General features: G+C 37.0%; 1 protein-coding gene across 6 annotated transcripts in view; it reads right to left on the bottom strand.

The window, feature by feature from the left end:
* Positions 1-2,939: 2,939 nt before the first annotated feature.
* The window catches only part of BABAM2 (BRISC and BRCA1 A complex member 2), a 182,231-nt gene continuing 159,255 nt past the window's right edge, over positions 2,940-25,915 (bottom strand). For all 6 annotated transcript variants that reach the window (XM_064509548.1, XM_064509545.1, XM_064509546.1 and 3 more), the window contains 2 exons: positions 25,387-25,540; positions 2,940-6,427 (listed from right to left, as the gene is read on the bottom strand). In XM_064509548.1, coding sequence (XP_064365618.1) covers positions 6,364-6,427; positions 25,387-25,540 — 218 coding nt within the window. In that variant the 3' untranslated portion in view covers positions 2,940-6,363. The remainder of the gene's footprint in view (positions 6,428-25,386; positions 25,541-25,915) is intronic.

Genomic DNA, 25,915 nt, shown 5'->3' with positions numbered 1-25,915 from the left:
CCCTATCAAGACGTAAGAGGAAATGCCCTACTTCAGCAGCAGCAGGGTGCAATCGCCCTCTGGCACAGCTTCTCCGTTGGGCACAAAAATCAATCCAGCTCCAATTTATCATCAACCAAAACAAGTTACCTTCTGCATTCAGTATCACAAACAGGACATTAGTGGGACTTTGGTCCAGCTACGGGTAGACAAAGCTATGTATAGTAACTGAACAATCCTGAGTTGTTTCACTTAGCCACTTGTTTGCAAGCTGCGGATAAGGGGAAAGGTCAGAGTTTCTGTCACTCTGTTGTCATCCTGTCAGAACAAGTTCAGGTGAGGTTTGCTGGGAGGGGTGCGTGAGGCTGCGCTGCTGCTGACTGTGCAGTTCGGAGAAGAAACATAAGAGTCCAACCTCTAGAGCTGCCACTCTGCCACCCATGCTAAACTTCCTTCGAAAGACGCAAATAACCTCAACGCCTCTTATTTTTAAGCAAGTTTTAAAAAACTCCTAGCTGTAAGGGACAGTGGAATAAAAGAAACAAGATGTCAAATTATAATCAGCTTGAATCATTTTGAATAAACATGGAGGAAATAAAATGTACCCTATTTGCTGGCAGGCTTGATAGCTTATGGAGTACTCACTCCACTCAAATCAAAGGCTTGAAATGGAGTAACAGCAGAATAGAGACCCCTGATAGCCTAAGATTTGCTTTTCACAGGTACCATGTTGCCATCCTCAGGGACAGAAAAAGCATCATTAGGGCTTAAGCAGAGTTTGATAAAAACATGTAGCACCCCAAGGATCAATTTTCACCACAGGCAGCTGCAGCACAAGGCATTAATTCTTCAGTCTCTCTGGTGACAAGAGAAATCCAGAGAGCTGTAGGCACAAATAACATTAGACTTCTAGTGTGTATTTTCCTTTTCATGCCTACAATTAAATGCTTGCTTTACTTCCTGTTGTTTAATATTGTATTTATTCTTTATTGCTGCAAGAAAAACCTCCTGTACTTTTTTTAATTTGCACTGGAGACACATTTGAAGGCCCATATTGTAGACTCAGCAAGTGGCAGGGCAGCCGCCAAACCTTGCTTCCTTTGTTGATTTCTTGATGATTTAAGACCTATTTTCAGCAGCTGATTCTAGTTTTCCCCCTGCTTTTTTGCTTGGTAACCACCACTTTAACAAAACGGTGTTTGTGCAGTGCCTTGGAACCAAGAATTGAGCTTTTAAACATAGACAGTGAATAGAACAGGAAAAGCAGGACTAAAATCACATACACGCTATGAATTTTTCAAGGCCATGTGTTTAGAAATATTACTTTGCAAGAGCTTAAGAGTTTTACTACCAATACTACCGAATAGACTGCTAATCTTTTATTTCATATATAGCTAAAATACTTGCACATTTCTGATATTTGCCTGTGTTGTTTACCTCTCTCTCGTGCAAAGTTTGAAATTATTCTCTGAATCTACAGAAGATAGTAAAAATAATTACAAAAAACTGTTCTGTTGCTGTATATTGTTCAGACTTTTACTGGCTTTGCCCATAGGGACAAAATCTATTGTCTCAATGTACAAACAGGAAAAGATACAACCTGATCAACAGTTTATTTAGGTGCAGGCTTCCATCAGAAAAGGAGGATACACTTTCCCCCTGTCGATGCTAAGATGTAAATGAAACTAAGATTTGGCGCAAGGAGATGTATATGATGGCATCGGCATGATTATCCTCTCTGTTCTGGATAACAATGGAGTATTTTCTCACAATCATTCTGTTGTGGACAACACAATATCGAGCTTAATAAGAAAGAACAGTTTCGACAGTAGGACTCATTACTTTTACAGCAAATCATTCTACATTTAATGCAGGCCCATAAGACACCAGGATGCACCTCAGTAACTACTGTTTGCTTTGTTAAAACACAAACCTCAAACTTGCTAAAAATAGCAATAACTAGCAAGGATAAAGCCAAATTGCCTCAGAACATTATGGACACCTGAAAATAAAAACTCTAAAAGAGACGAATTAAGGGATTTTCAGTAACATTTAAGAAGTTCAAAACAGTGCTACGTTTAAATTTAATGATCACTACAATACATCAATTACAGTGACATTAGTAATTTAAGGGAAGAGTGCTCCTTGGTAGTCTGTTTGGTCACAGATTTCATTTGCTCCCTCAGTAAAGGACAGCACCCTGTAATTAACAGTTGTGGTCAGAATCTGTGTCTGAAGCTTATTAGCTTCTCGCAGCATGCCTTATTCACCTAGCTGGAAAGGCGAGAGATTCACCTTCTCTCCTGATAGAGGACTCCACATACTGCTACTCTTTCATATTCATACATTGTTCCTGCTCAGACTTGGTATTAGAAGTGTATTTCCAATCCGTAAGAGCGAACCTCACACACTAGCACAGGCTTCTATTGCCTGCTGCTTCTCCCGTTGTTAAGGCTACTGACAGAGAAGAGGAAAAGGGGGATATTTAAGCAGCAAGCCATACCAGTTGGGCAGTTTTTGACCTCTGCAAAACCCCTAGCCTTACATTAGGGGACATGGAAAGGAGGAGACTGAGGAGACCTATTCCATTCTTTCCTGCTTGAGAAGTCTCCTTGTGTAAAATCACCTGAAGTAAGACTTATGGTACTGCACGTCATTGCTAAATCTGGTTTCCTGACTGCTTCGCCGAAGATGCTAATTGCTGTAAGTGGAGGAGAGCAAGGAAATACAGACAAAACTATGCCTGGTAAGGCTTTAACAATGCGTAGCAGATGCATGCTAATTCCAGCAATGATTTTTTTCTCAAAAACTGAGTCAGGTCTACTCCATAAATGAATGGGAGGATGCTTAAAGACACAGATGATGCTGAAAATGTTGCTAACTCAGCAAATGAAACATGCTGATCAACAAAGCAATGACCAGCGCAACAGACAGATCAATGAAGGCGAAACAACACAGAATATTGTTATTTTTTATTTATTTTTCCAGATGTTTATCCAGGCTTTTCAGCAAGTTCACAAAAAGTCTAGCTTTGAATCTGAATGATTTGGTATTACTTTTAGCACAGTGGATTACGTACACAGATGAATAAATGCTCAACTGTAAGTTTGCACTTTAAAACCTTTGCACCTTTGGAAAATTGTGCATTAATGGGGTCTAGTAAATAGAGGTTTACTGCATTCCTTCAGTTAAAATTCCAACAAAGTAAACTTAAGCTTTCAGATAAGCTCATAATATTGCTATTTTTCTCATGTTTTGTGGTTCTCATAAACCACAGAAACTACCCTAGGTTTGATGGTTCATTTTAATTGCATATATCATACAATAGGAAAGAAAGACCTGGAAGTCTCATTCCCATCAAATTGGCCAAAATGGATATTATCATGTAACAGGAGATACCTGAATTAACTCTAGTTCATTAAATTACACCTCTTGTGGCTAACTTAAGTTGCTTCAATAAATATTTGATTTGATATAAAATTATTCAAAGCAATTCTATCTTCTGTTTTAGTATTTATATGTAATCTTCCTTTAGAAGAGAAGAATTCACTCATAGCCATGTCTTTCCTCCTAATATCCCATTTTTACTGCTTAAATCCAGAATACATTCTTCTGAGAACTATCAGGAAGGGTTCTGTAAAATACTGGGTGGGTCAAAAAGTGCAGGAGGGCTTTGAAATAACACAGATGTTGATTATGTTTAAGAAAAAATACCTTTTTTCTAATCTGAAAATTGAAAGGCTTACAGAATTTATCTCAAACACAAGCAATATAGTTTCTCAATTTTTCTACCTAAATTTTTGCTAAATAGTGCCAGTGGTATGAGAGAGATGAACACCTCATCAGGTAAGATCAGACTGAAACCACCAGTTCATTTTTACCTATGCTAGTGAAAAGTCAGTGAAACATCAGTTAACTTAGCACAACCAGTGGTTGGTTTGGGCTTTTTATATCCTCAAAGTCTTTTCTTACAAAGCTTCCGCAACACTTGGACCTTAACAATGAAGTAGTCCTTTGTCCAAAATTATTAAGACTAAGGTGAAGGATGCATTTTTGGTTAAATATGTGAATTATGAAGAATGGGCTTCCTTTTTAAAGGTTTTGCAATTGCTAGCCTTTCACAGCATCATGGTAATTACTGAAAAGATTAAAAAAAAAAAATGGTGACACTTGTATCACGGGCAATCAAAAATATAAAGCTAATACTGTGTTCATGGGGCAGTAACTACAACACTGAATCAAACACTGCTATAAAATGTAAGATTCCAGGGATCTACTGATGAGACTTGTTGAGATTTTTTTCCTTTTGAAGATACTAGAGATTGTTTCTATAAGATTTTGAATATTATGAGAACAAATGTTTTTCATTAGCCCTCCTCTTCCCTCCCCAGTCACAAGAGTTAGCTTATTCTTGAATGTGTGTGTGTGTGTGTGGCTTCGATTTTTACCTGAAGAAATGCAGATTTGAGACTGTCACAGTATACTGAACAATATACTGTTCCAGTATATTGGACTAAAAACTCTGTTTAGTTCAATATACTGCCTCAATATATTGAACTACAAACTCTGTTTTCAGTCATCTAAGGTTGTTGAATTACAGTTTTACTATTCACATAAAACCGAATCCCCCCACGTCTGCTATAGGTCTTGGTTTGCATACAAAAGCCCAACACAATGCCTCCACAGAGAGAACGCAGCCTCAGACCTCTGGAGCTGTTTACTGCTCTCCTATAATGTAGCCAGAGTCACAGGGGGACAGGTCAGAGAACAGAACAGGACCCCGTTTCAGCAGATTTGAAATAAGGCCTCTGATTTTGATTGCAGCTTAATTTCCAGTCAAGAACTTCACTACAAGACACAAGCTAAAATTTTGTGTATAAGCTAGCTAAAAATATCTGTGGTTTCTAGAGTCAAATTATTTGCATATTTTTTTAATTAGTAAGCTTCGATGCACAAAATCTATCTATATTCCTTAGGTGGATATTCCACAGAAAAGCACTAATTTAGTAAATATCCTAAGTGTCAGAAAGGCTAGGGGAATACTGCCAATCAATTAATTTGATGCGATTCCATTGCACAAGTAGATAGTGGTGATATAGTGAATAATTTCAAATTAAATATTTTTTCAGTGCCACTGTATAAACTGCATACAATTCATTTAGTTCCTTACATTTAGCAGAAGTAGGGTACATTTTCCATATGCCATTTATAAACAGCATACACAGTTAATTTTATTCCTTACTGGAAAGTACCCTGGTCTATTTACAAATTAATTTGGGAAGTGACACCATGAGAGTTAGCCGTATCTGCTTCGCCTGACACACAGCATGAAGGAAGGATGAATAGGCAGGATTTTGCATTTGGCATTTCAGAATTAGGGGAGGTAATGTTTCCAGTTATATACACTTAAAATAATTTCTGAGAAGACATGCTGAACTTAAGCATTAAGCTAAATATATCTATAGCCCTATATTATTCTATCAGTTGTTTTCCACAGGATCATTCATTCTTTTGTTAAAAATTTGCTCCTTCGTAGTATTTATCTTACTTGGAAAAATTATAGGTCTAGGAAAGAGCTTTATTTTGTTATACTAATTTATATAACTACTTCCTTGTGCAGTGGTACTAAAGCGGTAGAACTTTTTCACAACAGAAAGGAAAATTCATTAGAAAAACACTGAAAGTGTACAACTGGAAATAAAAACAAAGCATAAAAACATAGCATTCAATACAAGATGAGCTTTCAACTGAAATATAATAAAAAGAAAAAAAACTCCCAAACCCTGCCATATTACTATCAGACCAACTTGAAAGGCACTGAGAATTGAACTGCACAATTCATATCCAAACCTGTGAGAGTAACAACCATAATTAGATGCAATCATCCAAGGCAGAATATGGCACTATGGAGTCCATTAGGCATTTCTGGTACATATGGCAGTCTTATATGTTCTTAGGATAAACTGGAAATGTTAACTAAATATACAAAGGTTCAAAAGAGTCAAAATATTTCTGTGAAAAAAAATCCAATTAACACCATCTGAAGACAAGCAGTTCTGAAACAAGGCATAACATATAGGACATTTTTGGCACAGAAAAATGGTATCACATCTAAACAGACACTTTTAAAATTAATCCAGTATATACATAAAGGAGTGGTGGTGGCAGAGGCAATGGGATAGGGGTGAATATCAAATACTTGGTTTTGAGCTTACTAGCTGAGGTCTGTGTTTCATAAATCAGACAAAAACTGAAGCAATCAAACACATTTCTGAGGCAAGAAAGCACCTATTGAGATGATCCAACCTACTTCCAGGAATTCTTGGGGGCTGACACATGCAGACCGAAGAATCTGTTTGGTATCACCTCAATGCCCAAGGTCGTCTAAAGCTTTCCATTTGCAAACGCTGCCTCCTGGAACTGAGGGACGAATGTTTTGAAATATGCCCTAGTGAAAAGAGAAAGTTCATGGTTAGGAAAGAATAAACCTAGAACATGGTGTGTGTATGCACGTAGCCAAGATTTTAACAAAGAGAAGCATAAAGTTATCGTGTTCAGTCCACTGTTAGTTCTCAAAAATGGCTAGCGTTTTTCTTGTGAGTTTTTAATATACAGCAGGTCTATATACTTCAGCCTTCTAGATCCGGTAGTATTACTCGCACTGGTGCTCTCACCACATAGAGCGTGCCACGCTGCTTAATGGGGTCAAAATCAGTAACTTGACACTGTGAGAGGAATGGCCTGAACTACCTTCCATATTTTATCCAATGCAAAGTTGCAGAGATTAACAGTATTATATACGTATGGCACCAAAGGTGCAAAGACAGGCAAGTCAATGGAGCAGAAAAATCGTCAGGGAAAGTCAGAATACTTGCAGGAGATAAGCTCTTATTTATCTCCTTAGAGAAACCTTGACGTAATATGGAATCACTGTTGATGGCAGCCGTTTACATAAGATGTAGCTAATTCTCTGCAATGCATAAATACTAACACTTTCGATGAACTCTAATTCCTTTTATTAGACTCTGAAATTCAGAATGTTATTCTATAAATTGAGACGTGCTTTGTATATTTTGGATCTTTGTCTATCTCCTTAGCAAAGCATGGAGTGACTCATAAGTCCATAAAATGAGTTGATTCTAAGCATCCAATGCTGAGTTTGAACTGTATCATTGAGTTTACTGCACTGCAGTACGCAGCTGTGTATTAAACAGATCTTATGTGTTCCAATGACATCATTTATTTGCAAGGTATATTAGAAGTTGCTTCAGAATTCTGTCCCGTGTTATTTTTGCCTACTCCTTTCTATACATTGAACGTTCAACTTTCAGTTTCCCTACTTTTCCTTTTTCCCTACTAAAATCACCAGTCTTCATAAATATCTATGCCAGGAGAATATCCCCCCCCACACACTCCAACCATGCCAGAAAAAATAAAGTGAGAATAGTTGCAGTTACGTTCATTATGGTACCACTCTCTCTGCTGGTATACCTCCTCAAGCAAACATATGCTGACAATCTTCACAATCAATCAAAATACGTATTGCATAATTTGGGTAGAAGTTCTGGCAATTACTGAATATCAACTGTATCTTCTCACACCTAAAAATGTTGTAAGATCACGAAAGAGGAAGTTCCCCTCCTCTTTGTGATGTTGTGCCTAATAAATTAATTAAAAGATTGCTGCAGTCAGCTTTTGTGCAAAAGCTGCAAAGACACATGAGATGCTGTCCAAAGGTTAAGAGAAGAATATAAAGTAAGAGCATTTCTGGGCCGGGGAATGTAGCCTAGGAATGGAAAAGAAATGAGGGACAACCAGTACACGTGCTCCATAGCATACACAGATTCTGATGTGTATTTATAGAATACACTTGGATTTATTGAATCAAAGTTGAAAAGCTAGCCCTCATAAATTGGGCCCACAAAAGTGATTGTTCATACTGGCACATGTGCATACATAAACTAGCTAAGAAGGTATGTTTATCATCTGATTCTCACAAGCGAATAAAATTTTTGAATTTGTGTTTTTATAGCATACACTTGAAATTGTGGCCTATTATAGTATGTCCCAGTCAGCTCTACATCATTCTGCTTCCTCATTGAATATCCCTTGCATTGTCATCCATGGGATCTATCATCCTTTTATTTCTCCCTGCATTATCCATTCCAAAATTTAATTAAATTTCCTCTGCTTTTTTATTTTAAGTACCTTCTTTCTTCCCCTTTGATAGCTTCTCTATAGACTCCTTCACATCTGTGATCTTCTTCTTAACTTGATAAATGTTACTTAAAACTTCCCTCTTATATTTTCCTAAATGGTAAAAAGTCTTAATTATTAAGTCGAATGTAAGCAGAAGTGCTTTTCTGCATTTGGTTTCTTTTCTGAAACATCTTTCACAGCATTTCTGTGCTTTGTATGAATACCACATTTACTGTGTTACATTTCAATCAGCTTTCTGTTAGGTAAATTCCAAAACCAGATGCTTCTGACACCACATACACACGCCCACATCATCTTTATCCACATCAGTATCCTTTCTTTTCACTGATCCCTTTTATTGCAGCAAAGGATAGAAGCTGCGCTCTAAATCAAACTCCTCCTTACAATCTGATCAAATGTACTATTTCAAAAAGGATCTTATTTCGCTGGTAGTTCACATAAACCTCTTGTGGATGTTCCATATGCTACAAAAATTATTTTAGTACTTCATAATTTGTAAATGCCTTTTTTTTTCTGTACTATAAAGTACACGCTTGAGTTTCTCCTTATCACTTGTGATCTTGTCCAGAATGAGGTAAATATAATACCAAATATTGACCTAGAATATGTTCCTCTACTTTGCCTACCACCCCACACTTCCCAGTGTCTGAGATTAAAGAAATTATGGATCATCACACTCTTAGCTGTTGCTGAAAGGAAAAAAAAAAAGACTCTGCAAAGAGGTTCAAAGCAGAATATGCTTGGTAGAACTGTATTAGCTATAGCATATTTAATAGACTGAAAAGGAAAGATGGGGAAGTAGGAGAAGGTAGGTTAAACTTCTTTGATATTAATGAATACCACATACAGGGAGAGAATGGCCAGTGGTAGAAATTTTACAAAAGTAACATGATTTATTTTGAATCTCTGTATTAAGGAGTAGCTCAGGATGGAGAGACATAACTTATTATTAGAGCCTGTTAGGACTTTTTTTAATCACATGCTTTTTCAATGGAAAATTATGTTTTTGCAAGGCTGAATATATTTTTATGGAAATGATACTGACTTTATAATGGGAAAAGAAGGAAAAGATGACTTGCTTTGGTTTGGGTTGACCTGCACAGAGACATTTTGGATTGTGGAACTAAGCCTAAATATTTAATCAATTTGACATTAACCTGTTTATCTGCAGCCCAGCATCTCAAAGATGCCAGACAAGGCCCTGGTATATCACAGGAGTCAAAAAGTATAAGCATAATAGCAGAAGTAGTCTAGTCCAAGAACCCAAGGCAAGGACAATGGGATAAATCATTAAAACTTCTGCTTCCAGGAGGCATTATGCTACTGTTCGCAGATGCACTACAGTATCACATTAACTACATTTTCTTCACATTTTTCAAGCAAACTTTTTTCAATTTTTTTTCTTTTCATCTGAAGTTCAGGATAAACCATATGTCAAAATATTTGAATTTCCTGTGAAATGGAAGTTCTGGCTTTTTCTCTTAACTACAGAGATTATTAGTAAAGAGGAACAGAAAAAGCACTTATTATTGGCTGACAGTGGACAAGTTTCATCTAGGTACCAACTGACATCGAGATTAACGCATATGTTGTTCCATGATAGGATAAACAAGACCTTGAAATGGATTAATTATTTTCCAATTATTTTACACAAAATAACTTTAAAAGAAGTGTAAGCAAAGGACAAAACTTTTCTATAGAATAGATGGCATGGGCCTCTCTCACATGGAGTACTATCCCTTTTATAAAGTTTAAGTTTTAAAATGATAGAAACGCTTACACTCTAGCATCCTGCACATACATGCACAGAGCAACACTGAATGTTAAACTTTTACACATTTGTAAAACAAATTTTTGAAAAAGATTAATTTCTCACATCCTATACACCTAAACTTATCCACATGAATTTAAATGTCAAAAGAACTTTGACCTGTGCCATGTCACTGAACATAATATAAAAATCTCTCAACGTTTTGTTTCAGACACTCTGCTACATGATACCCTCAAACATCTCACAAGTGTCCTGAAATTATTATTTTTACATCCACTGGGTCAGTTTTGCAGCTCTGGTAAAGAGTTATGAAAAATAATTCCCTAATTTGGGTACCGGCTGAATCACACTGAAGATACAGAAAGCAAATTTTGGTGCTTGATCTGTAGTTTTTCTAGACTGTATCAAACTGAAGAGAGCAGTTTTTGCTCAATGTTTTTTCTCCTTTCTGGGAAAAAACAGAGTTCCTTCCTTCTCCTGCTTTACTCTAGTCTGCTCTCAGTGGGTCTGTGTCACAGTGACCTTACACAAAGCCAAGCACAACTGCATAAAATGCTCCTTCAAGTATGGAGAAACTGGTTTGCACAAAGTCCACAGATACTCTTCACGCAAGTGTTGAGTACAATGGTTCTGCATCCCTCTCATAATGGTTTAGATATTAGCTTAAACCCAGCGTAAAGAGTTGCTTTCTTTTCAGCTTAGAGTGGGTGCCAATCTTCATACAGGCACATGTCTAACTCTTTGTTAAGTGTCTTACTGTAAGAATCTATTGTTTTTTGTCTATTTGTTTTTGTTCCCTCAAATGGTCATTTTCCAAGTTCAAGGTAGCAAGCTATAGGGTTTCTATGGAAATTTTTATTCAGCACTCCAGAAAACAACACATTTCTCTGTAGTTAACCACTATATATACTTGATATGGTACATTGAATTTCAGGTGCTATGCTCAAGGACATATGCTGAGAGTAAAGCACTTATCTTTCTTTCACCTTATTATCCAGTGGAAAGAAAGTCTTGCTATTACAAATGGTAAGTATCTAAAAGAAGGTAGAATTGGATCATTCTTTGTTTATCTGTTTTCAGGATAAAACACTGACTGTGGTACAAGGTCTCAAGAAGCCTATGTATATTGATACATATCTAAATCCAAGGTGTGGGCTTAGGGTGCTTAAAACATACTTGACTCAGAATTCACATGCTTTTGTGAAATTTCATTCTAAGTGTAATGTTTTTCAGTATAACTCAATGTTAGATTTTTAAAATGTAGTTGGTAGAAAATCTACATTGACCACCTGATAATACCTGTTGGTCTTTAGATTCCAATGCTGAAAATTCTCTCCAAAGATTTTAAACTATGCAGCTGTGATCTGCCATCAAATACCATTTTGCATATTTAATGTGAAAGCATTCTACCATTGTAATGCATTTATCTTCTCTTGCTATTGTCTTTGCTTGATTAATGTTACAGATAAACTATTCAATAATACCCTTGTTACTGCCTGTTGTGTAAGTGTTAAGAGTTGCATGGGTGTTTCCATTTCTCTTAAACCCTCGATCTGCAAAATTCTGAGCAGAACATCAGGATTCAAACCCTGTGAGGAAAAAGTTGTATAAAATGCCATACCAATCTGATTTCTGTTTTTTGCATCTGGGACAAGAATATTCATCATAGAGTGATGAATCATCTTCTTAAGTCATTCACAAAACTTGAACTCATCAAGAGTTCTTTGATGCCAAGTTTTCCAGCACTCTCATCCCCAAATCATCCACATTACTCCTATCTGCAGTAGTTCCAAGTGCCTTTTCCATCAAGAGATGATTTGAGGAAAAGGAAGGGGATGAAATAATCCTGATGACCAATACCAAGTACAGATTTAGCTGCAAAGCAACATGTCCACTACCAGCACAGTGTATTCTATCTGTGCACATTCTTCACTGGCAAATGAAAGCTGTTGAGCAAAAATCTTGATCTTTCCAAAGACACATGGGCTGCTCTTACCTTCTCTTACCTTATCAAACATTTGTATTGTGTTCCTTCTCATCAAATGACAGCCTCAAGTTATTGTACTTGGATTTTTCCTACTATTCCTACTATTTTCCTACTTTTCCTACTATTGATTTTGAGAGCAAATTCTATTCTTAAATATTATCCACTATTTCAAAATTTTAACTCATCCTTTTTTGAAAGTTTTGGTATCTATTGTGACTAGGGTTTAACATCTTTAAATTCTGAAAGTATTAGGCTCTGTTTCCAGCACATCCTTAATGTATTCAAAATTATATTAGCTAGTACATTTAATAAATACATCTCTTTTCTCCTAGTCTTAGCAAGGCTTATAGGAAAAAGCGGAGTTCTTTTCCTTAACCTTTTCGAGCTAATATATCTGACTAGGGCAAGTACTCCTACAGTGATGAGGATCTCTGAACAGTTCTGTGTAACATTTTCCAGTCTTCTGGAGTAGGGTCTGTAGCTAAGACAGCCTTCTCCTCAGCAATCCTCCGTTGTCTGAACTGTCCAGTGCAATTAACAGTGAATATATGTTAGAATATTCTGCAATCGCTGCTAATTGCTTGGAGAAGGGGGTGAGGACTGAATCGTACCCCCTTCAGCTGTACTGAATACAGCTGAGAATCTCAGGCATTTACCCCAACTACTGTCCATTTCTTTTAGAGGATTTGCATCTCTCTGATTTGCATCGGTTTGCATCTCTTCTTTCTCTCCTTCTGCACCATAAAGGAACTGCTGCAAGACATCTACGAATTTCTTCAAATCCATAGAATCCTGACAGAAAAAAAATCCAGGCCAAAGATGACTGATTCTTCATAAATTCGTTAGAATAGCAGCATACTGCCCTCTTCCAAATAAATTAGGCGAAAACGGGAACTAAGAAGGTCGCAGGTCAGAGTAAAGGACAGCCTGAGGCTTCCTGATGTCTTTGACCTATTCCTCTCAGACTAGTATGATTATGCTGACACTTTGCAATAAAATCTTTTTATACAAATTATTTCAACAGCATAGCCATATTAGAATTATAAAAGAACTTCTCCAAGCTTTATCAGCATCACCTGATTATTCACTTTTTGAAGTACCAAGCATTTGCACGCAGTATACATACACATGTAGTGTGCCTTTGTATTTTTATTTTCCTGTTGCAACTTGTTTTGACACAATGAAAACTTGTTTTGAAAATACTCACCACCCACAACAATCCCTTTTCAGGTCCCAGGCAGTAGGATATGTCCTCTCCTGACTAGATAGGCATAGTTAGCTGGCTGGTTTTTTGGAACCCTAATAATTAACCTTCTGTGTAGAAGATGCATACCAGAACTCTCCAAATGATAGGATTTGCTGTTTGTTTGTAACAGAGCAAAGCCAAAGATGCTAACGTCTTTTTTAAATAAAACTTGCCTTCTTTTTAAATTCCATTTGCCAGGAGCTATTTTGTTAAACAGTACTAATAATGTTGAATTAAAGGAACTTAAAGTAATGAATTGTTATATTTATTCCTCTGGTGGCTTTGTATTTAGGTCACATTTCCTAAGAGTGCTCAGAGTGCTTAGATCTTTAACAGGTGGTTATATTCTTCCTGCTGTATCTCTGTGGCTTGCATTTAGCAATGACTCAGATTAAAAGAATTCAAAGCTACTGAAAGACCATTCTTTCCATACACTTCATACCAATATTCTAGGCATAGTTAGTTTTTTCACTGTAAACTCAGACCTGAGACATTTAAACATCTTTGCTATTTTTACTATATATAATACATTAAAAACATATTGTAATTGGGTGAACCATGTTATGGTGTCTAATTACTTGCAAGCACTTCCACAGCATTCCTCACAAGGCGAAAGATACATTAGCACCCATGATAGACCGGAACAATAAAGTCTCCTTGTTTTCTTGCAATAGTGAGGTAATAGATGATTAATTCGATTCTAGACATTTTATGACACAGCTATTAGGAGAACATGACTATTAAAACAAATCATCTTACTCTGCAGCTCTAAGATACTAAAACATTTTAAGTGACAACTATTTCACAGCAGAATGACTTTTGGATGCATAGTTCGAATCACACTATACCAGGCAGACCCACAAAATGGATACCTTCCAAATGGCAAAGACTCAGGGACTAATAAAAACCAGGCCTATTATGGCTAAACTAGACATTCAAAAGGCAACAGAAATTCTAAACCGTAATTCAAAAATCACAAAGACTGTTATCCAGGCACGGCAACAAAACAATAAAGGTACCTTCCAGGATTTCTTTATCACTTCAAATGTACATACAGATACTTGGAATGTGTTCATGTTTCTGAATTAAGCTTCTCGACGGTATGCTTTTTGGGATGTGGTTTATAATTTCCTTACTAGGCAGCTTGATCTATAGCAAATATTTTGCTTTTATGTGAAACACAATGTCTACAGTTCTCCATTTTAGACATCTCCAAAACTGGCAATGTAAAGCAAACATTCAAAGTGTTTATACAACAGCAAAACAACAGTTCTTAAATTACTGCTACTGTAACTAGCTAAACACTCAAACGTAGAAAAGACAGTGCACAATGCCATTATGCTGCCAGCAATTTTTTTCCAGGTGCCAAACAGATTCATCAAATAATCCCTCTTCCTGATCTAGCATTTCTACTTTTCTACCTTCTCTCCCTCCCAGTCTGCTTCCTTTCACTGTGGTTCACCTACACAGAGCCTAGTAAACTTCCTATGTCCACTTCTACCTGTCAGTCTACAGAAAGGCACTGTGCAAGTCAGTCTGATGAGCACGACAGTAATCAAGCCTCAACAGAGTTAGGGGTCTGCAGTAGGCAGCTGTCAAAATACAGACTTTTAAAAAAAATACTATTGCCTTCAGCTCATTTCATAATATTGCACAACAGAAAATAGTCTTCAAAATTACAAACAAAACAAAACATGCTACCGAAACTGTAACAGGAAATAAAAGTAGTAGAACTGAAACTAAACACATCTGAAGTCTAAACTTTACTCACTTCAAAAAGCTGTTTTCTGTATTTTACTAAGAATGCCTTTTTCCCCCAGAACTTCTTGTTGGAGTTACTACAAGTTCTAATACAAGCCACACAGAAAGGTGCAAGAAATAGCTATATTTAGACACATTTTTCAATGGTTTGCTGATTACAGAAATAACAGGTGGCTTTACTCCATATGAAGCAATCAGAAATAAGAATTAAATTTTAATTTGGTAATGCATTCCATTTGTGTCTCTGTTCCAAGAACTAAGATATTGATTCATTTTTATAAATAAAGCCAAGAATTCAACATAGCTCTACTGTAAAAGTTAAGACGACTTTGCTGTCTAACTTACCATAAAGCAAAATGAATCTCAACTACCTGTTCAAATAACAAAACAACCATAAATATAATAACTTGACTAAAGGCAAAATATGAAGGAAGAGGGTTATAGGGAACTGGAGTGGCGTCAAGACTGTAGATCATGATGCACATTGGCAAACAACACTTATGTTGAAGAAACAGCATAAGCAGGGCCACTGCTTTCCCGAAGATGATGATTTTGGTTCCAAGAACATACATGTTCCCTGAGGCATGGGCCTTTACTGACAATTGCAGAAGTAACAGCTGCTGGACATAATCAATGTCCATGGATCACGGCCAGACTGAAAGCCGTAATTACAAAAGAAACTTTTTTGAATCATCTGGAAATCAAGATTTTGGGATTTATTCCCCTGCAGATTTTTGATATAGATATTTGTGAATTTACAAAAGTATATTGCACAAAATACCCTACAAACACAGTGACTCTAAGTGTCCCATAACATACATAGCAGAACAAACCTCTACTTTGAAAATTTTATCAATGCCTTCTGCTTGTCAGTTCGAGAGATATTTCACTTCCTTCACCTTCTCCACAATGTACATAAATAGACTTGCTTCATCAGATGAAGGCTTGCGGTCTTAGATCATAGCAATTTTGCTTCTTCTGCTTTCTCAACTTCCATTTTCCCCCCGGGGATTACTCAGTGCCTGGGGTACCAAGTGTCTGCAGCGACAGCAGGCACTGGAAGCTCTCTGTCACAACACCACTGTTCCATTTCCTTGCCAGTGGATCATGAGAATGATATTCCAAGGTCATCACGGAAAAACTCAGTCTTTGTATAGTCTTTTTAAATACAACGCTAACTCACAAGAAATTTCCAGTCCTATGAGCTGCACTGTGACAAGCCTGCTCCATTTTTCCTATTTGCTGAAGGGCCACAGCCATATTTTTCCACTTCAGGTAAAGGTTAACTTCTTAAAGACATACTGTTTATTCAAGACATTTCTTATTTCCTCCTGCCTAAGCTACATAAGCACACAATGAACTGTACTACTGTAGAGCAGTTATTTTGTAAATTATTTAGTGGATTTGAAGGGGAGAGTTGATGCCAGACAAGATGCAACCACGAATCTTTCCTAAGTATAAAAGGCAGGGTGACGAATGAGGTGAAATAAGGAGGGGGGAAAGCAGGGACAATGTAAGTGGTAGGAGAAAGGACAAAAGACTGGACAAGAACCCATTCAGAAGCAAGGCTTGTAAGGAAAGATGACAAGCGCAGAGATTCAAGAAGAGAAGAGATCAGAGAAGTAATAATAGAATTTGAACGATCTTTAAAACATTGCTGAATCCTTTAATTGTACTTCAGAGGCTGAAAAAACTTATCATCCTTCACAGAAATGAAATGTTACACCACAGATGCATCCATAACGGGTCTGAAAACCAGCATGCCTGAAAGCTAAGTTTGCTTGCAGGTGAAAGTAGCAATTTCATCATGCCACACACTTTGCTTTGCCAGATTGCTTATCAAAGGCAACATACCAAAACATAAGAGTCCTGTTTAGATACTCATTAGGACAAACCAGTCAGAAGGAAAGGAATGAGATGCCATACATTTGTGATTATATAAGACACATTAAAGAAGTTCCTTCTCTTCTCTAAGATATGTGTTTGTAAGTAAGGGGAAATTCTCAAAAGGTCAGAGATGTCTTCAAATGAGGAAAGCCAGACAGGAACAAACTCTGAAAACTTATATGTAAAAACAAAGTAACACAAATAAAAAATGAGTTTGAGGAACAATTCAAAAAACACAAAAACTACTAACACACACTTATTAATTTAGCATTAGTTAAAAAACAAAATGCCACGACTGCCAGCTAACTCCCCCCTCCAACTTGTCAAACAGTACAAAAGCCAATCAAAAAATAAAAGAAATGCCCGAAGTAATAAAGCCATAAAGAAAAACTAAAATCATTTTTCATGACCTTCATCATGGAGGTGCTTAAAAAGGTTGCCATACCAGCACCCTTCTTTAAAGGGGACTTACTGAAAGGTCTGACTAAAGTAGAAATGCTAGCCAAAAAGGTAAAGAACAAATCAATAAAACACACACTAACAAACCAGCTGGCCCAAATGACATAAATGCCCAAAAGTTCTAAAGAAACTCAACTGTGAAAAAGTTGAACTCTCAAATAGCATGTAACTGCTTGCTTAAAACAGTCCAGTACCAGAGAGGTATGATGTCAATTAGGAGAGAGAAAAAAGAAAAAAAAAAAAGTCTGTGAGGAAGAAGGGACGGGCAGACCAGTAAATGTCCACACTTTACAAATTAATAGAAACTATAGTAAGAAACAGAGTTAGTGAACTTGAAGAAATAAGATATATTGGGGAGGAGTCAACATGGCTTTTGTAATGAAAACTCATTCTTCACAAATCTCTTACTATTTTCTGAAGGTATCAAAAAAACATGTGGACAAAAAAATCCTAGTGACACACTGCTTGGCTTTCCAACAGGCATTTGGAAATGTTTCTCACAGGTTTTTAAAAAAACTGAGTTGCCATAATAGGAGAAAAGGTCCATGACTGGATAAATAGTAGGTCAAAGTATCAAAAAAAGATGGGAATGAATAATGAATGTTAATAGGGGGAAATCACCAGTAGGAACTGCACAGAAATGGTATTTTGACTTGTGTTGTTCAACATATTCCTACACGATCTGCAAAAGGGCAAAAAAGAAGGTGGCAGTTTGCTAAGAAGAACAATTTAGTCAAGGAAGGACAAATGAGAGCCAAATACGAGGAACTGTAGACAGCCCTTACGATACTGAGAGATTGCCTGATGAAATAGCAGGTGAAAAGTCAACACTGACAAACCTAACAGGGGGGTATGTGACACAAACATCTTAATTTTACATACACAAAAGACATGGGCTCTGAAACATTGATAGTAAGGAAATCTTGAGGTTAGAATGTCAGTGTAACGCTCAGGAGGAGGCAGAAAAGCAAACCAAACATTATTAGAAGCAGAATAAAGCATTAACCAGACAATATCATTATGCCACCATATAAATACATGGTGAACCTACGAAAAACAGGCGGAGTTCCTTGCCTCAGAAAGAATATGATAGAAATGGTAATGGTATAAAGAAGTGGGACAAGGGTCATCAGAAATATGGAAAGCCTTCTAGAAAAGGAGGGAGTGAACAGACCATGAGAAAGGGTGACAGAGGAGATGTGAAAAGGTCTATAAAATCATAACCATTATGGAGGAGATGAGAAGGGATTAATTATTTGCTGTTTCTTCTAATACAAGAGCTAGGGGGCAACAACTGCAGCCATCAGGAGTTAGAAATGTAACAAGGCAGCAAAGCTAGTTCTTCACACAATACATAGTTCATCTGTGCAATCCCTTGCCACAAAATTTTGTGAGCTTAAAAATGTACTTGAGTTCAAAAACAATCAGTCAAACAGAAGAAAAGCCAATCAGGGCTATTTAATATAAGCATACCAATTCTAGATGTAGAAATTCCTGAAGATGGTAGGATACGCCAGGAAAACATCCTTACATGCTTGTCCACGCTCTTGCATAGGCATCAGCTACTGACTACTGATAGAGACATGGTACTTGGCTAAACGTTCAGTCTGACCTGGTATGACTGTTCTTTGTGTTTAACAGAACAATTGCAATTATTACCCTAAAGACAAGACAATGTAGCCTTAACGTCTTATTTTGTAATTGATCAAGTCACACTATCAGATCTGGGCTAAAACTCAGCTCCTTCCAAAAGCATAGCTTTCTCTCTACCTTTCTCTCAAAAGCAAGGGAGGATATTTTTTGTGTCAGGTCTTAACTATATCACCATGCTCTATTACAGATTTAGCAACTTTGATAAATGTATAATGGAGTTCTCTAAAGAAGCCAGACCAGTCAGTTGATCATAGGATGTCTAGAACAACATCTAATCCTGGTTATCTAAGAACCACCTACATTAAATTCTAGCCTTTAATACTATAAAGCAGCTGTTAACCAGCAAAGTGCTGTTATATTCCACTTCTACCAAATAAACTCCTCCAACCTATTCTGTGCATTCCTCTTGTCAATGTATGACAGAATCCTTTTTTGCAGAAAGAATATTTACTATATACTTAAATATACATATGAACAGATCACACACACCCCCATATAATGTCTACATAAACACGAGGAAAAAATATTAGTCCAACAGATATTCCATTTCTGTGCACTTCTATAGCACCTATATCTTTATCTGAAGCACTTCATCTTTAAATACTTGTTTTTCTTTTCCCGCAGTCAAAGCTTTAACGAGAAGTGACCAGAAACAAGTACTCTAGCCCTTCTTTCTTGGCTGAAATCCATATAATGCATGACAGCACTGAAGATCCCTGGCAGGCACCTGTCAGAAACTAACATACCATATCTTAAGAGTCAGACTTAATTATCGAAAGAGACATTTAAAGAAAAGAACATGAAAAATATGACTCAGTAAGTGTGACTTTATCATGTATATTCACTGTACAGTGTACTGTATGTACAAGAACAACGTAAACACTGTTCTGTGAAAATTCTAATTAAAAGCTATATTTATTAATTAGTATTTTGCCTATTATATCTTACAATCAAAAATATTTCGTTATTAAAGTTTCCCAGTAAGTCAACTACAGAACGTGCTACATGGACAAATGCAATCCTTAAATATTTTAACAAAACATGTTCTCTCCATTTACCTTTCTACTTTTGGTTTATAATTCTGATCAGATGACGCTCCCACAGAAAATGAGAATTTTTATTTAATGATCTATATAATCAAATTAACTTCTTGGTAAACTTCACATAGCTGGGTCATCACATCTCTTCTCGCTACAGCTGTCACAGCACATTGGCCCTTTTGTGTTTTGAAAAAAGAGTCTACCTGGGGCAACAAAATGCCTGCCCTACTTAATCGCAGGCAAGGAAATCACTTTTGTACAGTTTCTGATACAAGAGCCTATCAAAAACCAAAGAGCTTAAAAAGTGACCCAAGCTCAGCACCTGACCCTTTAGCTGCTGCTTTTCCCTGCACAGAATCCCCTGAACCTCCTGAACGCTCAGAGCCCAATGAACACACGGTAGTACAGGGAAGGATGATGTCTCTAGGTTTTGGGCTTCTTCTCCCTACTCTTGTTTTTCTAAACTTCATTCTAATTACACGGTAACGTTGTAAGAGAGCCAAAGAAGCAAGTCAAGAGAAGAGCTTTCTGGGGAGAATGTGTGTGAATGCAAACAAGCTAATTCTTGGAAATTTACCATTAAAAGATCCCTAATGTACATGAAACAATCGTGTAATGCATTTAAATAGAATTTTTAACTTTTATGAATAGGCAGGGAAAATACCATAATACAAACCAAATTATAACAAATAATTATCTTAATTACACCTACCAAAGTGAGGAGATTGCCCAAAAGGTGCGATGTTTTTCTGTAAACTTTTTAATGAGATCCAAGGTGGCATAGACAGAAAACAAAAGTTTTGAGGAACTACAGAAACTCGTTATTTAAAAGGAACACAAAAAATATCAATGGACGTTCTGCCCTAAACGTGGAAGAACTCTGACTTGAAAATAAGAAGTGGATGAGTTGAAAAACTGGCTAATGTCAATATAAAAAATCCATTAGGGTACTCATACCAAAATATACAGAATGTAACAGCAAGTCACTGCCATATTACCCTGAGTATCTCTAAACAGCAACACAATGATGGGGCCCCCCTCCAGAGCCTGATGTTCTCCCCTTTTTTAAAATATCCTTTTATTAGAACAACTGATACGTTTACTCTCCTTACAAAAAAACATTAAAGCTTAGAGCAGTAATTTCAGCCAAACAGCAACTGGTGCCTTCACATGATATGCATCCTCTCATTTCATGATACTGAAGGAAAGGGTATTGATAAGGCTGAAAGTGCTATGGCCCAGTGCACCAGCCTGACACTTCCTAATCACCGCCTGGTTGCTTTGAGCATGAGTTACTGCTGCAGCAGTACTGGTAAGATACATGTAGCTCACACATGATGTGTCTGCTTCTAATCTTAAGCTGCACTTAACCTTATGGCAGAGCAATAGCCCATATACAGTTGAGAGCACTTGAGCCCTTCTAAGCTTTCACCTTTACAGAGCACTGAGTGATATGTAAAATTAACAGCACATTCAGCAAACATCAGTGAATGGCCAGTGTTATTCAGCAATGTCATTCAGAAACAAGCTTTATCAGCCAACCTGAAAAAATGAATATGAACCCTAAGAACGACATTTTATTGTGGCACCAGTTTTCCATCCTTTTGCTATTTTATTGATAGATAGGTGGATTTATGTAGGATAAAAGAGTAAATCGAGTCCTAACTTGCACTCCCTGAGGTATGACCAAAGCCTACAGAGTAGCACTCGGTCAGATAGAAATTAGCCAGAGTACATCTAACAACTGAATTTAGTTTGTATAAACAAACAAGCTTTATTTACAGTATTCCTTCACAAAATCCCAGGCTTAGAGTCTGCATATTCTTTAGAGACTCCATTTATGTACACTTGAATGCCTATTTAAGCAAAAACAAGAGAGCTTTCCCATGGAAACCACACAGAGATGTTTTACTTCACACGTACACCACAAACAAGGCTGCTAACTTTCCATAATTGACTATATTTTCTTAGGTTTGCTCTTGTATTTTAAGACAAAATCTTTTGGAGAAGCTGCTTACATGCAGCCACAGACATATAAATAAATGACCTATGAGAGACAAAGCCTGAGATGTGAACTGAGAGGAAACGGCATCTTGGCAGATCGTAAGAAAATTTTTAATCATTTTGGTTTTGCTGTTTCCAGCCAGAGGAACAGGTTAAAATTGTGTGTTTAGCTGAGAAACAAGAAATCTGGAGGCATTTGGACCATGTTGTTTAACCTGGACTTAATTCATCTCTTAGAATTAAATCAAGCCGGAAGACAATCCCGTGGCTAAGACAACAGCAAGCTTCAATTACTAGATGCTATCTTTCAACAATGAATCTACTTCAGCGGGCCTCAAAGAAACCTGGTGATTTTAAAAACTGCTTACGAGGACAGAGAGAACACAAAGAGAAACTGAATTACACAGAATTTATCAGACAGGCACGAACTGCTCCAATGATCTCAGAAAGAACATGAGCAGTTTTTCTCTGTTACTGAAAAAGATTCTGCTAAAGAGATATTCTGATTTGAGAATTTGCCTTTTAGATTTAGGTGATGTGTGCGCATGATTGCACACAACCTACATCTATATGTATGTATTCTAGGGGAGTAATTTTGTTCCTATTTATAATTACTACTGATTGTAGTAGTGATTGTAGGCTACCACAAAGGGTTAAGTCCTCACTTCAAAAGAGATGCTTAACTTTGCTCTGGGGCCATGGAGTTAAGCAAAGATACCAAGAATTTCAAGTTTAGTCCTTGAGTTGAAGGAAACGGGTGGGCTCACCTGTCTGAACAAAAGCTGGGAGAAGCCTGGGTTCAGACCCAAAGTCTGCATGAACATACAGCAGCTCAGCCCATGAATACGCAGGCTGTGTTCAGCTGCTGCAAACACAGGCAGGGCTCGCCAAAACCGAGGATGAGAAAATCTCAGAACTGAAATTCACGGTGGCTCTACATCCTAAGAGCTATGTGGGATACATGCCTCAATGCCTGGTTGAACAGCGAATGAGCCCAGCTGGTACAAGAGCAAGCAAGAGCCATCCTTGATTGTGTCTTAAGCTATAGTGAGGAAGCTGGTATAAACTGATCCCTCAGGTGTCCGAGAATAAGGGAGAGTGGGAGATCCTGTGAACCTAGAACAGTAGGGCCAGAAAGATAAATAGAGACTTTTTTTCCTCAAAGAATGCCGAGCAACTGGGAAACTGGCTAAAAGGGAAAGAAACTACATATAAGCAGAAGCTAATAGATAGCATTTAAAAACACAAGAAAGTTGTCCTTGATTTATCCAGGGGTAAATTTACTTCAACTGACCAGAAATACACTGCTTCTGCAGGCTGCATCATATGTGTGTGTGCGTGTGTGTGTTTGTTTGGTTTTTTTTTAATTGGGATGATTTAACCTAGTGCTTTAACTAATACATTTAGTTAGAACACTTTCCCATATACCTACATATATTCCTATATACTTGACCCATAATGTGGACACAGCAAAAATAAAATGGAATGAAACAAAAATTAGTCAATTGTGTTGAAACACACTATTGTCTTCTAAGAAACTTTAGCAAACATATTTTAAACACTGATATTTACACAATGCTAAGTGGCATTAAAAATATTTAAAATATACTAGCATATATTATAACAACATAGTTTTCTTGATATAGTTTTATTTATGGCACCTATTCAGAAATCACTAGTTGTTCCTGCAAGCAAAGTGCTTTTAACTAGAGCAACTTCTCTGTCTCTTTGCAGTTCAAAGATAGTTATTTCAAATATTGCAGCATACTTTCTTTCCCGCTTCCCATCTTCTTTCTCATGTTACATATCCAATCTAAAACTTAAATGCAAAAGCTCAAATATAGAAGTGAATAACCTCACAAAAAGTACATATGATAGTAAGTGAACCCATTTAGTGCTTTTTAAAAGAACTGTTACAATACTTCTAAATTTCAAGTGCAGGGCAGAGAAGTCCATTTGTATACGCCCACTCATAAATGAATGCATTTAGCAGACAGAACACAGGTACTTGTATGCTTTCAGCTGCAAAGTAAGTGCATTTTACAGTACAGTCCTAAAACAAGCCACAGTGATGCTTCCATTTACTGTTTAATATTTTTTTAAACAAAAGATGCATAATATTGTGTTAGAAGAAACGAGTCCACTAAAACAAAATGTACTGGATCAAGAAATGGATCCTCTAGACAGTGTGTTATTAAAACCAAATACTAGCAAAAATAATTCTATTACAATAGATCAAAATCCAAAATATTACTTCTTGTTCTCCAAAAATTATAAAATCTGCAAATGCTTCAGTCATTTGTTGTTTGCTTTCATCATTTCCAAATTACAATCAGTCTATGACCATGCCATTCATTTGATTTTCTCAGCTTGAACTATTTCCATTTAACTCCCTTTTTTATGCATCTCTGCTAATTTAATTTAATCTTCTGATTGTCATTCAAAACGTTCATTCCAATATGCCGTGTTATTTATGCAATTTGATGGCTTTGTGCGCTGAACAACTGAAAATCAGCCTGCTTAAATTTGTTGCTGTTCTAACATTTTTGGTTTGCAAAATCTAAATAAGGCAGCAAGGCTTTTGCCCACATTGCTCCATTCAGGTGAAATCTGTTTTGCTTCATTAGAAGATAGGGTAATATCTAGCAAACAAAAGAAGCACTGCTGCCCACATCAGCCTGCCCTTGCAACAAAATCACTGTGGGGAGCCTGCCCTGGCATCTTTAACAAAATGGGATAATCGGATTGAAGTAGTATCTCCCCATCTTGAAATGAGGGCTCACAGAAAAATGGGAGATGAAACAGCCAGAAGCCAACAGAAAAATCAGCAAAAAAAAGGCCAGGGGTCTTTGGATTTCAGTTAACTTCCTCAAGCCCCAATAGGACTCCATGCTGTGCTGACTGGCCACTGCTCTACCTCCTGTTCTGCTGTGTCGTTCTACTATAGCCTTACTCCACACCTTTCAGGTTTTCCTTCCTTGCTCTCTCCACCTCACATGCTTTCCTTCAGGGTCTCCTCTACACCCACACACCACCACAGAATTACCATGACTGGCTGCTATCATGCAGATTACCCCTGCCGTGGGCTATCTTGTCTATTCGGATCGGAAGGGCTTTGGAGCAGAGATTGTCACTACTCCGTGCTTGCACAATGCCTAGCAGAGACTGGTCCTGCTCAGTTCTTTGGCACTAATGTAAGCAAGCATGATTAATAAAGTATCTGTCTATACTCATATATGGGAATCCTAGGGCTGTATTAGAACAAAACAGTTCCAAGTTTCATAATGTTGGAAATGTACAGATAAACCCATCAAATCTCGAACAGCACATGACCATGTAACAAATGGACTTTTTAGTATGAAATAGCAGCCTGACTTACTTTGCTCTCTTGGCCATTTCATTGCCATCCCAGCGTGGGCTGTAAGGGTAGTTCTTCTGGGCCTGGGAGTACAGCTGTCCGCTGTTAGTGAAGTGGTAGACTGACTGAAATGTTAGGGTTGGTTGGTCTCGAGGAAAGTACAGGGGTAGGTCAACTGAAAGAAAAGAAAAGAGAGTCACAAAAATACACCATTCTGTTTTTTTCCATTTTTACTGGGAATATATCATTCCTTTCAATTGATTTAAAGGTGATGAAAAGGAGAAAATGATGATTAATTCTAACATATTCTTCTGTTTTTCCCTGTAAATAAGGATTTGATTATATTGCTGTATGTCCTGTTCTGCTTTATTAATTTTTTTTGTAAAATATATAATTAAATTTGTTTATATAGTGTATTTATGTTAATCATAATGCTTACACCATGACTATTTTGTTAGAGAAAAAAATAATGCAATAATATCTTTCTTTTATAATGAAATTTTCCCTTTCAAAGGAAATCAGAATACATTGTTTATGCTTTCCATTCAAG

This window comes from Dromaius novaehollandiae, chromosome 3 (assembly GCF_036370855.1).
Source record: "Dromaius novaehollandiae isolate bDroNov1 chromosome 3, bDroNov1.hap1, whole genome shotgun sequence".
NCBI classification, from domain to species: domain Eukaryota; kingdom Metazoa; phylum Chordata; class Aves; order Casuariiformes; family Dromaiidae; genus Dromaius; species Dromaius novaehollandiae.
This window is presented reverse-complemented; position numbering and strand designations above follow the sequence as displayed.